A 12,513-nucleotide genomic window follows, 5' to 3' on the forward strand; every position below is an offset into this window, starting at 1 on the left:
TGTCTTCCAGGTTATCTGCAATGTCCTCCAGGTTAAAGTTGGGTATTGATACCTCTGGGCGTCCTGTCTCTTTGTAGTGTAGATCCTCATCGGGTAGTCTCCCATCGTTCTCTCCGCTCCCCAAGGGAGCGAGGTCTTTTATGGAAACAGTGTCCTCTCGCCCGTCAGAGTATTCGATATAGGGGTACTGAGGGTTTGCATGGAGGAGCTGTACCTTTTCCACAAGGGGGCCCGTTTTATGGCCTCACGTGCTTCTGCAATAGTACTGTCCCCGGAGACGTCAGCCACGCGGGTAGAGATATGCCCGAGGTGGATTTCCGGGGGAAAACGAACATCTTTTCGTGAGGGGTAGCGTTAGTGGCAGTACATAAGAGACCTTATGGAGTGGAGCACGTCTGGGAGGACTTCCTGCCAGCGGGAGGTCGGAAGGCCTTTTGACTTTAAGGCTAACGTGACAGCCTTCCAAACAGTAGCATTCTCCCTTTCCACTTGCCCATTACCCCGGGGGTTGTAGCTAGTGGTTCTGCTAGTGGCTATCCCCTTCGAGAGCAAGAACTGGCGCAGCTCGTCACTCATGAATGACGTCCCCCTATCGCTGTGTATGTAGTTCAGCATGCCAAACATGCAGAATAGATTACAGAGACACTTGATGACTTGTGGCACTGGTCATGTCTGGGCAGGGAATGGCGAAGGGGAAGCGGGAATGTTCATCAATGATATTGAGGAAGTATACGTTACGGTCGGCAGAGGGAAGGGGTCCCTTGAAGTCCAGACTTAGGCGCTCGAATGGCCGTGTGGCTTTGATAAGGTGTGCACGGTCAGGCCTGTAGAAACGAGGCTTGCATTCCGCACAGATGCGGCAGGCTCTGGTCATTGCCCTGACCTCCTCCGATGGAGTGGGGCAGATTGCGGGACTTTATAAAATGGTGTAGTCGGGTGACCCCTGGGTGACAGAGGTCGTTGTGGAGACCCTGTAATTTGTCCGTATGAATGCTGGCACACATTCCCCGCGATAGGGCGTCTGGGGGTTCATTAAGGGCTCCCAGCCTGTACATAATATCATAGTCGAACGTGGATAGCTCGATCCTCCACCTGAGTATTTTGTCATTCTTGATTTTCCCCCTTTGTTATTAAACATGAAAGCCACCGACCGCTGGTCGGTGAGCAGGGTGAAACGTTTGCCGGCTAGGTAGTGTCTCCAGTGCCGCACTGCCTCCACTATAGCCTGTGCCTCCTTCTCGACAGAAGAGTGCCTGATTTCAGGTCCCTGAAGGGTTCGGGAGAAGAAGGCCACAGGTCTCCCAACCTGATTGAGGGTCGCAGCTAAGGCAAAGTCTGACGCATCGCTTTCGACTTGAAAGGGAATGCATTCATCCACTGCACACACTGCAACCCTTTCAATGTCCTGTTTAATACTGGTGAAAACCTCCCGAGCTTCAGCTGATTAGTGGGAAGGACGTCGATTTAATGAGGGGTCGGGCCTTATCAGAGTAATTGGGCACCCATTGGGCATAATACGAAAAAAATCCCAGGCACCTTTTTAAAGCTTTGGGATTGTGTGGCAGGGGCAGTTCCTTTAGGGGGCGTAATCGGTCAGGGTCCGGTCCAATTACCCCATCTTCCACCACACAGCCGAGGATACAGAGACGGGTTGTGTTGAAGACACATTTGTCTTCGTTGTAGGTTAGATTCAGCTTTAGGGCAGTTTTTAAAAATCTCGCAAGATTTAGATCGTGGTCTTGCTGGTTGTGCCCGCAGATAGTGACATTGTCCAGATAGGGGTAGGTAGCTTGTAGTTTATTCTCGTCAACCCATGCAGTCCATCTCACGTTGGAAGACAGAGACCCCATTTGTTACCCCGAAGGGCACTCTGAGAAAATGGTAGAGGCGCCCGTTCGCCTCGAAGGCGGTGTGTGGGCGGTCCTCCATTCTAATGGGGAGCTGGTGATACGCGGATTTGAGGTCGATAGTCGAGAAGACTCGGTATTGCGCAATCTGGTTGACCATTTCTGATATGCGGGGTAAAGGGTAGGCGTCCAGCTGGGTATAAATATTAACAGTCTGGCTGTAGTCAATTACCATCCGTTTCTTTTCGCTATTTTTATCTATGACTACTTGGGCACACCACGGGCTGGTACTGCATTCAATAATGCCTTCCCGCAGGAGTCTGTCCACTTCCGCCTTGATAAAGTGTCTGTCTTCCAGACTGTACCGTCTACTTTTGGTCGCTATGGGCCTACAGTTCGGAGCGTGATTAGCGAATAAAGAGGGCGGGCTGATTTTTAAGGTTGATAGGCCACAGACTGTGAGTGGCGGCTGGGACCCGCCATATGCTAGCGTGACACTTTCGTGGTGGCACTGGAAGTCCAGGCCCAAGATTACATTAACAGAGTTCTGGCATCATGAGGAGTTTAAAATCCTTGTAGTCCGTGCCTTTTACAGTCAGTGTTACCACACAGTAGCCCAAAATGTCCGAAGTGTGGGGCTTAGCAGCCATAGCAATTCTGCTCCGTGTAGGGGTTACCGTTAATGAGTGCCGCCGTACCAGGCTAGGGTGGATAAAACTCTCGGTACTCCCACAGTCAATTAAACATTTCGTTAACTTTCCGTTTACCTGTATGTCCATCATGGATTTTGTCAACGGGTGTGGCCTGGATTGATCCACCGTAATCGAAGCCACTGTTGGGCCCTGGGCGGCCGTTGAGTCGGGAAAAGATGGCGGATCCCAAGATGACGGCACGCACGAGGCGGTGACGGAGTTGGAAATCGGATTCCCCCTGCAGACTTTGCTAAAATGCCCCTTTTTCTTACATTTGAAGCATGTAGCGTCCTTCGCTGGGCATCGTTGTCTGGGGCGCTTGGCCTGGCCACAGAAGTAGCATTTCGGGCCTCGAGACATTGCCGCTGTAGTAGGACTCCTGGGTGAACTTCTGTGTGGGGACTCCGGCGGCGTAGAGCTGATCTGAGACCTGGATGGGGAAGATGGCTGATTCCAAGATGGCGGCCCCCTCGGCGCGCACGAGGCGGTGAGGGCCGCATGGCCGGAAGAATAAGAGTCAGAGTTTTTCTGGGCCACGTCCAGCGATCGCGCAGTGGCCACTGCCTTTTTTAAGTCCAGGACCACCTCCTCCAGCAGTCTCTGCCGGATATAATTCGATTTGAGGCCCGTGATGAAGGAATCGCGGACCAATTCGTCAGAGTACGCGTTGGCCGTCATGGCCTTGCAGTTACAGTCCCGGACCAGGTCCTTTAGGCCCTGTAAGAAATCGTCCATTGATTCCTCTGGTCGCTGCCTGCGTGTAGCCAGCAGATGTCTGGCGTACACTTCATTTACCGGCCTCTGGTATTGGGCCTTCAGGATAGTGATGGCCTCCGTGTAAGAGGTGGCGTCCCGGATGAACGAATAAATCCGATGACTTACGCGAGTAGTCAGTAGACTCAGTTTATCTACCTCGCTAGCGGATGAGGCCCCCGCGAAGAGTTCGAAGCATTTGAGCCAGTGTCCAAATTGATTTGATGCTTCAGCAGAATGTGGATCCAAGTCCAGACGCTCTGGTTTTAGGAGTCGATCCATCCTAGTATTCTTTAGTGATTAAAATTGATGGGCCTTCAATAACCACAAAACTAGAAGTTATAGACTTAAACAAGTTGGCTTTTAATCACTAAGATCAGAGCTAACATCTCAACACACCGACTGGTTCACAGGAATGAGTCATACAGATCTTGGGATCTTTATGTAAGAGAAGTCGGGGCGGAGCCAAGAGCCAAGACCTGGAACTTCCCAGGTTAGTCGGGAAAGAGGAAGTGAAACTATACACCGTGGGGGAGGGTAATATACATGAGTGCAAAACGAATACAGGATCAAGACAAACAGATTTCATTACAATACTCAACGACTCAGCATCCACAGCCCTCTGCGGCAGAGAATTCCAAAGATTCACAACCCTCTGAGTGAAGAAATTTCTCCTCATCTCAGTCCTAAATGGCCAACCACTTATTCTGAGACTATGCCCCCTAGTTCTAGACTCTCCAGCCAGGGGAAACAGCCTTTAACATCTACCCTGTCGAGCCCTTTTAGAATTTTATACATTTCAATGAGATCACCTCTCATTCTTCTAAACTCCAAAGAATATAGACCCATTCTACTCAATCTCTCCTTGTAGGACAATCTCTCCTCGTCCTTGGTCACTTCATATCGCTTGCAAAGTCTGCCATGGAGCTACTGACCTACCTTGGTGTGTCTCCCGTCTTCAAACACACTGGCTATTGGCGCAAAGGCAGCCATTGATTTATGTGTGTCGCTATCCCTTTTTAAAAAAAGATGTCTTTTTAGGCAGTCCCTCGGAACTGAGGATGACTTGCTTCCACACTAAAAATGAGTTCTCGGGTGACTGATGAGTCCAATGCGGGACCTACAGTCTCTGTCACAGGTGGGGCAGACGGTGGTTGAGGGGTGGGGTGCTTGGGTTGACGTTGGGGTTGTCCATGAGGGTCCTGATGTTCCAGGTCCCGAACTTCATTTTAAAAGGGTGGAAGATGCCTGTGCGTGAATTCTTTTAACGTGGGGTGGCCGTTGCACACCAGCTAGCACACGGGCTTGACAGAGCAAGGTCTTGGGTGAAACAAGGGAACATTGAAAAGACTATCCCGTTCAATTAGGCTGACTGCCATGAGCTATGGCAATTCCAACCCAGGAGATGTTTGTGGACCAGGTCTGGGTAGATTCGAAGAGACTAGCTCGGCCACTCGCACATTAACACAAGTCAAACCACTCGTGTTGGGTGGGTCCCCATCGAACCTTCCCTCTAAGTGGCCGCACAGTAATGGGAAAGGTCCCACACAGGCCGCTCACCGGCTTCTCCATTGTAAATCCCGCCCATACACGGAACTTTAAAGGGACCACGCGGAAATTTAAAGGGACCGCGCATTAACAGAAACCGGCCGCGCAGAACAAAGCGCAGCTTACAGGGGACGTTGCCCCCCCCACCCCCCATCCCAGTACAATGATGATGAAAACATCCAGACTGAGGCACTCCTGAACTATGCATCCTAAAAACAGAAAAGGCTGGAAATGCTCGGCGGGCCGGGCAGTGTCTGTGGAGAGGGAAAAACCAGAGTTAACGTTTCTGGTTGATGAGCTTTCGTCCAAACTGGAAAAAGTTAGAGATGTAACCGGTTTTAAGCAAGCTCTCCGCTCCCCGGTGGTCCAGGCAGGGCCCTGTGGGCTTGGGCCCTCCCCTTTAATGCGGGGAAGAGCCCTTCCCTGCGGCAGCGCTACGTGGCCCAGTGCGCAGCGCTGCAGAACGCACCGCCCCGATATTCAGGGTTAGCGCTCTAAGAAAGAAGTGGAGCGTTTGAATTAGCTCCACCTCCCTCTTGGGGCGCTAACACTGAAGTTGGCGATCGCCGGCGCTATTTTTCGCCGGGCGCTAAATTTAGCGCCCAGACAAGGTTAGTGACCCAAAATGGTCACTAACGAATTTTTCCCCCTGTAAATTTAAAAAGTATATTGTTGGCTGTTTTGTGCTTGATCACGGCGGGATTGTGATGGATGCAGCCTCTCTGGATTAACTGCAAATATCAGGTCGTGACTTTATAGCGTCAAACCCATCCTCGAATAGTCATTTAAGGGGAAACTAGATAGGTACATGAGGGCGAAAGGGATAGATATAAATGCTGATGGAGTTAGATTAAGAGGCTTGAAGGGAACATAACTGCCAGCACAGACCAGTTGGACCAAATGGCCTGGAGGCTCCATGTAACACTGTGTGTGTAGAACAGTCTGGGTGGTTGATGTGGTTGTCTCGTGTACTTGATTTGAAATCTGTTGGCGTTCTTTTAATAACCGTCCTCCGGCCCGTCTCCTTTTGATCATCTCGGCTGAGTCTGTTTGCTGTTCACAGGCGACCCTCCAGTTCTGTGTGGTGAAACCGCTGATGGCCATCATCACCGTGATTCTCCAAGCTTTCGGCAAATACAAGGACGGCGACTTCAAGTGAGGAACCCATTAACTGTAACTTCATCATTTGACTCCTTTCCCACCCCCACCTACCATTCCCCCTCCCCTGAAGGTACTGAGTTATACTGGGGGCAGAGTTTCACTGGTACAGGGCGCCTACTAGGGGTACAGTCCAATTGATGCTGGATGCCAGGGGTGGGGGGAGGGGGGTTACAGTTATGGGGGTACAGGATTGGTACTGGAAGCCTGTGGAGGCACCATTTTGGGGGTACAGTCCCATTGATGCTGGGTTTTGGGGGGTTACAGTTATGAGGGTATAGGACTGGTACTGGATGCCTGTGGGGGCACCGTTCTGGGGATACAGTCCCATTGATGCTGGGTGCCTAGGGGACACAGTTTTGGGGGCACAGTTTCACTGATCATGGGTGCTAGTGGGGGTACAGTTCCACTGGTGCTGGAGGGGCGGGGGCGCGGGTACAGTTATGGGGGTACAGGACTGGTACTGGATGCCTGTGGGGGCACCGTTCTGGGGATACAGTCCCATTGATCATGGGTGCCTGGGGGGCACAGTTTTGGGGTACAGTTTCACTGATCATGGGTGCCAGTGGGGGGGGGGGGGCACAGTTTTGGAGGTACAGTATCATGGGTGCCAGTGGGGGGCACAGTTCCACTAGTGCCAGGTGCCCACTGGCACACCGTCGAATCTTCGTTCCTCCTGCACGAACTTTGTGTGTGTGTCGACAAGTGATTCAACCATGAGGAGCATCACAGCCTCGCCTGATCCTGTCCTTACCCGATGCCAACACACACACACACACGGGCACTTTCCAGAGCAGAGGTCACTGGGCAGCAGCAGAAAACCCCCGGTCACATTAACCCTCCCGCAACGTTGCTGCCAATTCCAAACTGACCCGGAGCCAAAGAAAGCGGCATTGGGACAGGTGACCGAGAACTTGGGTCAAAGAAGTAGGTTTTAAGCAGGGTCTTGAAGGAGGAGAGAGAGGCAGAGAGGTTTAGGGAGAGAATTTTAGAACTTGGGGCCTAGACTGCTGAAGTCATGGCCGCCAATGGTGGGGCGAAGGAGTGGGGGTGATGGGCAAGAGGCCAAAGCGGGGGGGGGAAAGCGGAGTTCCTAGGCCAGTGGCAGATTGCCAATAAGTTGGTTGCCAAGCCCCCAGGTGGAATGGGATCTCAACATTTCGTCCACATGCTGTATCTTGATGCTGCCTGTGACTGCGGACAGTTCTGGTCACCACATTACAGGAAAGATGTGATTGCGCTAGCGAGCGGGTACAGAGGAGATTTACGAGGGTGTTGCCAGGACTGGAGAATTTTAGCGATGAGGAATGATTGGATAGGCTGGGGTTGTTTTCTTTGGAACAGAGGAGGCTGAGGGGAGACTTAATTGAGGTGTATAAAATTATGAGGGGCCTAGATAGAGTGGATAGGAAGGATCCATTTCCCTTAGCAGAGAGGTCAATAACCAGGGGGCATAGATTTAAAGTAATTGGTAGAAGGATTAGAGGGGAGTTGAGGTGAATTTTTTTCACCCAGAGGGTGGTGGGGGTCTGGAACTCACTGCCTGAAAGGGTGAGAGAGGCAGAGACCCTCATCACATTTAAAAACTACTTGGATATGTACTTGAAGTGCTGTAACCCACAGGGCTACGGACCAAGAGCTGGAAAGTGGGATTAGGCTGGGTGCGTCTTTTTTGGGCGGAACAGACACGATGGGCCGAATGGCCTCTTCCTGTGCCGTGAATTTCTGATTCTGTGATTCCCATTTCGCATGGTGATTTTTGGTCTCCATTTGCAATAACGGGCAAGTGTTTGTTTGTTTATTTTGGAGCGCTGTTTAACCGTGCCGTTTCCCCCCCCCCCCCCCCAATCCAGCGTCGCCAGTGGTTACCTCTACGTCACAATCGTCTACAACATTTCGGTCAGCCTTGCCCTCTACGCGCTCTTCCTCTTCTACTTCGCCACGCGGGAACTCCTCAGCCCCTACAGCCCGGTCCTCAAGTTCTTCATGGTGAAGTCTGTCATCTTCCTCTCCTTCTGGCAAGGTGAGCGTCCTGTTTTTGTGTCGAGAAATGGGGAGGGGGGGGGTGGCGGGGGGGCAGGGGTGGTGTTGGTGCAGCGGCCTCGCCAGGTAGGATTGATGCGATCTTGTTGGATGCCTTTTTTTAATAAATCGGTTTCCCCCCCCCCTCCCCAAATCCGTTCCCCTTTCCCGAGTCTCCCACTGAAGTGAAAGGCGGAGCAGTCCGTGCCCAGGTACCTGCCCGCTACTGGGCATTTTATGAAAGAAAGACGTGCATTTCTATAGCGCCTTTCACGACCTCGGGACGTCCCAAAGCGCTTTACAGCCCATGAAGTACTTTTTGAAGTGGAGTCACTGTTGTAATGTAGGAAACACGGCAGCCAATTTGCGCACAGCAAGCTCCCACAAACAGCAATGTGATAATGACCAGATAACACTTTTTTTAGTGATGTTGATTTGAGGTATAAATATTGGCCCTAGGACACCGGGGAGAACTCCCCCTACTCCTCTTCGAAATAGTGGCCGGGGATCTTTTACGTCCACCTGAGAGGGCAGACGGGGCCTCGGTTTAACGTCTCACCCGAAAGACGGCACCTCCGACAGTGCAGCACTCCTGTGTCAGCCTGGATGTTTGTGCTCGAGACTCTGGTGTGGGGCTTGAACCCATGACCTTCTGACGGGCGAGGGTGCTGCCCACTGAGCCATGGCTGAGAGCAGTCCTGGTTTGGGGTAGGGGCAAAGAAGAGATGCCCTTGACACCCCCCCCCCCCCTTCTCCGAGTGCCTGTTCTTGCCAAGCTGTATTTTTCCTTTTGAAATGTGGTGATTCTCTATTCACTGTCCAACCCCTTGTTTTTTTTTTTTTAATCTGCTGAAGAAGAATAATGTACATTTTATAAAATATACATTTTCTTTAGAATCATAGAATGATGCAGCACAGAAGGAGGCCATTTGGCCCATCGTGCCTGTGCCGGCTCATCCAGTTAGTCCCACCACCCTGCCCTTTCCCGTAAATCTTTTCCCTTCAAGTATTTATCCAGTTACTTTTTGAAAGCGACTGCTGAATCTGCTTCCCCCCGCCCCATCAGGCAGCGCATTCCAGAACGTGTAAACGAGCTGAGTTTAAAAAAAATATATAAATAAATAAAATGTTGCCTCGTATTGCCTCCGATTCTTTTGCCAATTTGTCCCCTCGGGTTCCCCGAGCCTCCCGCCACTGGAAGCAGTTCCTGGAGGGTCCTAAGCATGCAGGTGCAGCAGGCGGTTAAGAAGGCAAATGGTATGTTGGTCCTTCGTAGCGAGAGGATTCGAGTACAGGAGCAAGGATGTCTTGCTGCAGTTGTACAGGGCTTTGGTGAGACCACACCTTGAGTATTGTGTGCAGTTTTGGTCGCCTTATCTGAGGAAGGATGTTCTTGCCACGGAGGGAGTGCAGCAAAGATTCACCAGGCTGATACCTGGGATGGCAGGAATGACGTATGAGGAGAGATTGGGTCGATTGGGCTTATACTCGCTGGAGTTTAGAAGAATGAGAGGGGATCTCATTGAAACTTATAAAATTCTAACAGGACTAGACAGACTAGATGCAGGAAGGATGTTCCCGATGGCGGGGGTGTCCAGAACCAGGGGTCACAGTCTAAGGATAAGGGGTAAGCCATTTAGGACAGAGATGCGGAGGAATTTCTTCACCCAGAGAGTGGTGAACCTGTGGAATTCTCTACCACAGAAGGCAGTAGAGGCCAATTCATTAAATATATTCAAGAAGGAGTTGGATATATTTCTTAAGGCTAAAGGGATCAAGGGATATGGGGAGAAAGCAGGGACAGGGTACTGAATTTGGATGATCAGCCATGATCTCATTAAATGGCGGAGCAGGCTCGAGGGGCCGAATGGCCTACTCCTGCTCCTATCTTCTATGTTTCTAATAAAACGTGCCTGGTCCTTGCGTCAGCGCTATCGACCCACATCCTGCTAGGTCTGATCGGATGGCTTCAATTAACTTGCTGAAGTCGCTGGGGCCGGCGGCCGCAGTCTGACTGTGAGTTGTCAGCAGAGCAGCGCGCCCTCTGCTGACTGGAAGGTGCTCAGCCGCCGGCCCGAGGCTCCATTTTTGGGGAATGTTTTAACTGTGGGCGACCGCATTCGAAGAAGCTTTATTCGCACGAACCATAGCCTGGCCAGCAAGAGCAGCAGCTCCCCACCACCCTCCCTCGACACCCCAACAATAAAACCAGGGTCCGACACCCAGGCCGCCTGTGTCCAATGTTCCCTCGAATTATTTTTTTTTTTACCCGCCCAGCCCCTTTAACGGGCCATTCACATTTACACGCTTGCGCGTTTTTTTCTGTTCAAAAACCAAGACTTGCAGAGCGCCGTGCGGCCTCGCAGCTTATAGAGAACATTGCCCACATCATGGGGTCAATTGCATGAATTCATTTCTTATCCTTTACCGATTTGTCTTCCCTGCTGAAGGTGTCATTGGGGGGGGGGGGGGCGGGGGGAGGAAGCATTTGCATTTATATAGCACTTTACAGCCAATGAAGTACTTTTGAAGTGTATTCACTGTTGTAATGTAGGAAATGCGGCACCCAATTAGCACACAGCAAGGTCCCACAAACAGCAACGTGATAATGACCATGACATGAATCAGTCACCTGAGAGCAGACGGGGCCTCGGTTTAACGCCTCATCCGAAAGACGCCACCTCCGACAGTGCAGCGCTCCCTCAGCAATGCACTGGGCGTGTCAGCCTGGATTTTTGTGCTCTAGTCTCTGGAGTGGGGACTTGAACCCACAACCTTCTGACTCACGAGGCGAGGGTGCTGCCCACTGAGCCACAGCAACCTCCTGATAGGATTGGTGCAAGATGTCAAATGCACGAGTGGTCAAACACTCAGCCGGGCTTCACTGGTGCCCGAGGTGAGTCGCTGCAACCACCGTGAGTGTGGTGCAGGGCCAAACAAATTGGTACGGTTCGAGTCCCGGTGCACACTCTCTTATGTTTTCGATGGCTTCAGTCGGGCGTTACAATCGGCCTGAACATCCGCGACTGGGGAAAGGCACGAGCGAAAGAAATCCGCTCCGGATGGCTGTCCGGTTATTCCTGCTGGAAGGTGCACGGAAGGTTTGGGGCCGTTGGCTGAGAACTGGCTCGGCTGTGAAGGCCTCTACAGCGGAATAGCCTGCCGATCGTTGCCTGCACTTTTGGAGAGGTGGTGCGATGCCGGAGAGCGCCAGCGCCAGGCAGCAGCTTCAAGACCAGTGGGGGGAGTGGCGCCTTTTAAATTTGTCGGCGTCTAGCCCTGAAAGAGTTAAAACCGATGCTTTGTAACTGGATTGAAGGGGGTCCGAGTGCTCCCAGGATCTGTGCGTGTGGTAGCTCAGGCTGCCCTCTCCAGATAGCCTCTTTTTTTTAGAAAAAAAGAAAATCTGATCAAAATGGAGCCTAAACTTAATCTGAACAGAAAATGTATTTTACTTCCCCTCCCCTTCCCCAAACTGTAGCAATCTTTGCCCAGGCCTTTGGTGTGCTCCGGCCACTAGAGGGTGGGTGAGAGCAGCCTGGGTGATTGGGACAGTGAATCAAACTACAGTACCAGGCAGTGTGGGATTTTGTTAACTGTAACCATCCCTTCCCCTTGCCTAAAGGTGTGGTTTCCTTGCTCGGGTGCACTTCCAAGGGCACTGGCTGCCCCCTCCCAAGTGGCCCTTAATGGTGTACGAGTGTCGGCAGACTATTCGACTGCAAGGGGCTTCACCGCCGAGGCTAGTCCTGTTATAGAGTCGTCGAATAGCGCAGCACAGAAGGTGGCCATTCGGCCCATCGAGCCTGCGCCAGCTCTTTCGAAGAGCAATCCAGTCAGTCCCACTCCCTTCGCTCTCTCCCCACATCCCTGCAATTTTTTCTCCTTCAAGTATTTATCCAATTCCCTTTTGAGGGCTACTGTTGAATCTGTATCCACCGCCCTATCAGGCAGCGCATTCCAAATCCTCAGCACTCGTTGTGTTAAAAGTTTTTCCTCCTGTCACCTCTGGTTCTTTTGCCAATCACCTTAAATCTGTGCCCTCTGGTTATCGACCCTTCAGTCTTGCATAACACCCGGGCGGGCGGTTGGGGGAGAGGGATCCGGAGTGAGGAAACCTGGCTCGTCGCCTCTCCAGCCCTTCCCCCCCCCCCCCCCCCCCCCCCCCCAAACCCCCCATTCAAGCTCTGGCGCCAACGCCAGTCGTGCCAACCTGAGCTCAGCAACTCCGCACAAACCAGGAAATGAACTGGGGTCATTCTGGGCCTCTGACGCAGTGCGTTGATGAGCGGGGCTGCGCGGTGGTGGAAGATAATTACACCTGTGCAGAGTTTGCCGTGAAGTCTTCCTATTGCACTGAACTTCCGCGGGTGTTAGCCGTGGCTCAGTGGGTAGCACCCTCTCCCCTGAGTCAGAGGGTCGTGGGTTCAAGTCCCACTCCAGGAGTGCTGCACTGTCTGAGGTGCCGTCTTTCAGATGAGACGTTAAACCGA

General features: G+C 52.0%; 1 protein-coding gene across 1 annotated transcript in view; it reads left to right on the forward strand.

Moving 5' to 3' along the window:
• The window catches only part of LOC147099471 (transmembrane protein 184B-like), a 91,865-nt gene that overhangs the window by 67,375 nt on the left and 11,977 nt on the right, over positions 1-12,513 (forward strand). Inside the window, 2 exon segments of the mRNA XM_085969645.1 lie at positions 5,904-5,995; positions 7,852-8,021. Of these exon segments, the coding sequence (XP_085825771.1) occupies positions 5,904-5,995; positions 7,852-8,021 (262 nt within the window).

Source organism: Somniosus microcephalus, chromosome 28 (assembly GCF_052327205.1).
Source record: "Somniosus microcephalus isolate GS21.2 chromosome 28, FLI_Smic_1.0, whole genome shotgun sequence".
Classification (NCBI taxonomy): domain Eukaryota; kingdom Metazoa; phylum Chordata; class Chondrichthyes; order Squaliformes; family Somniosidae; genus Somniosus; species Somniosus microcephalus.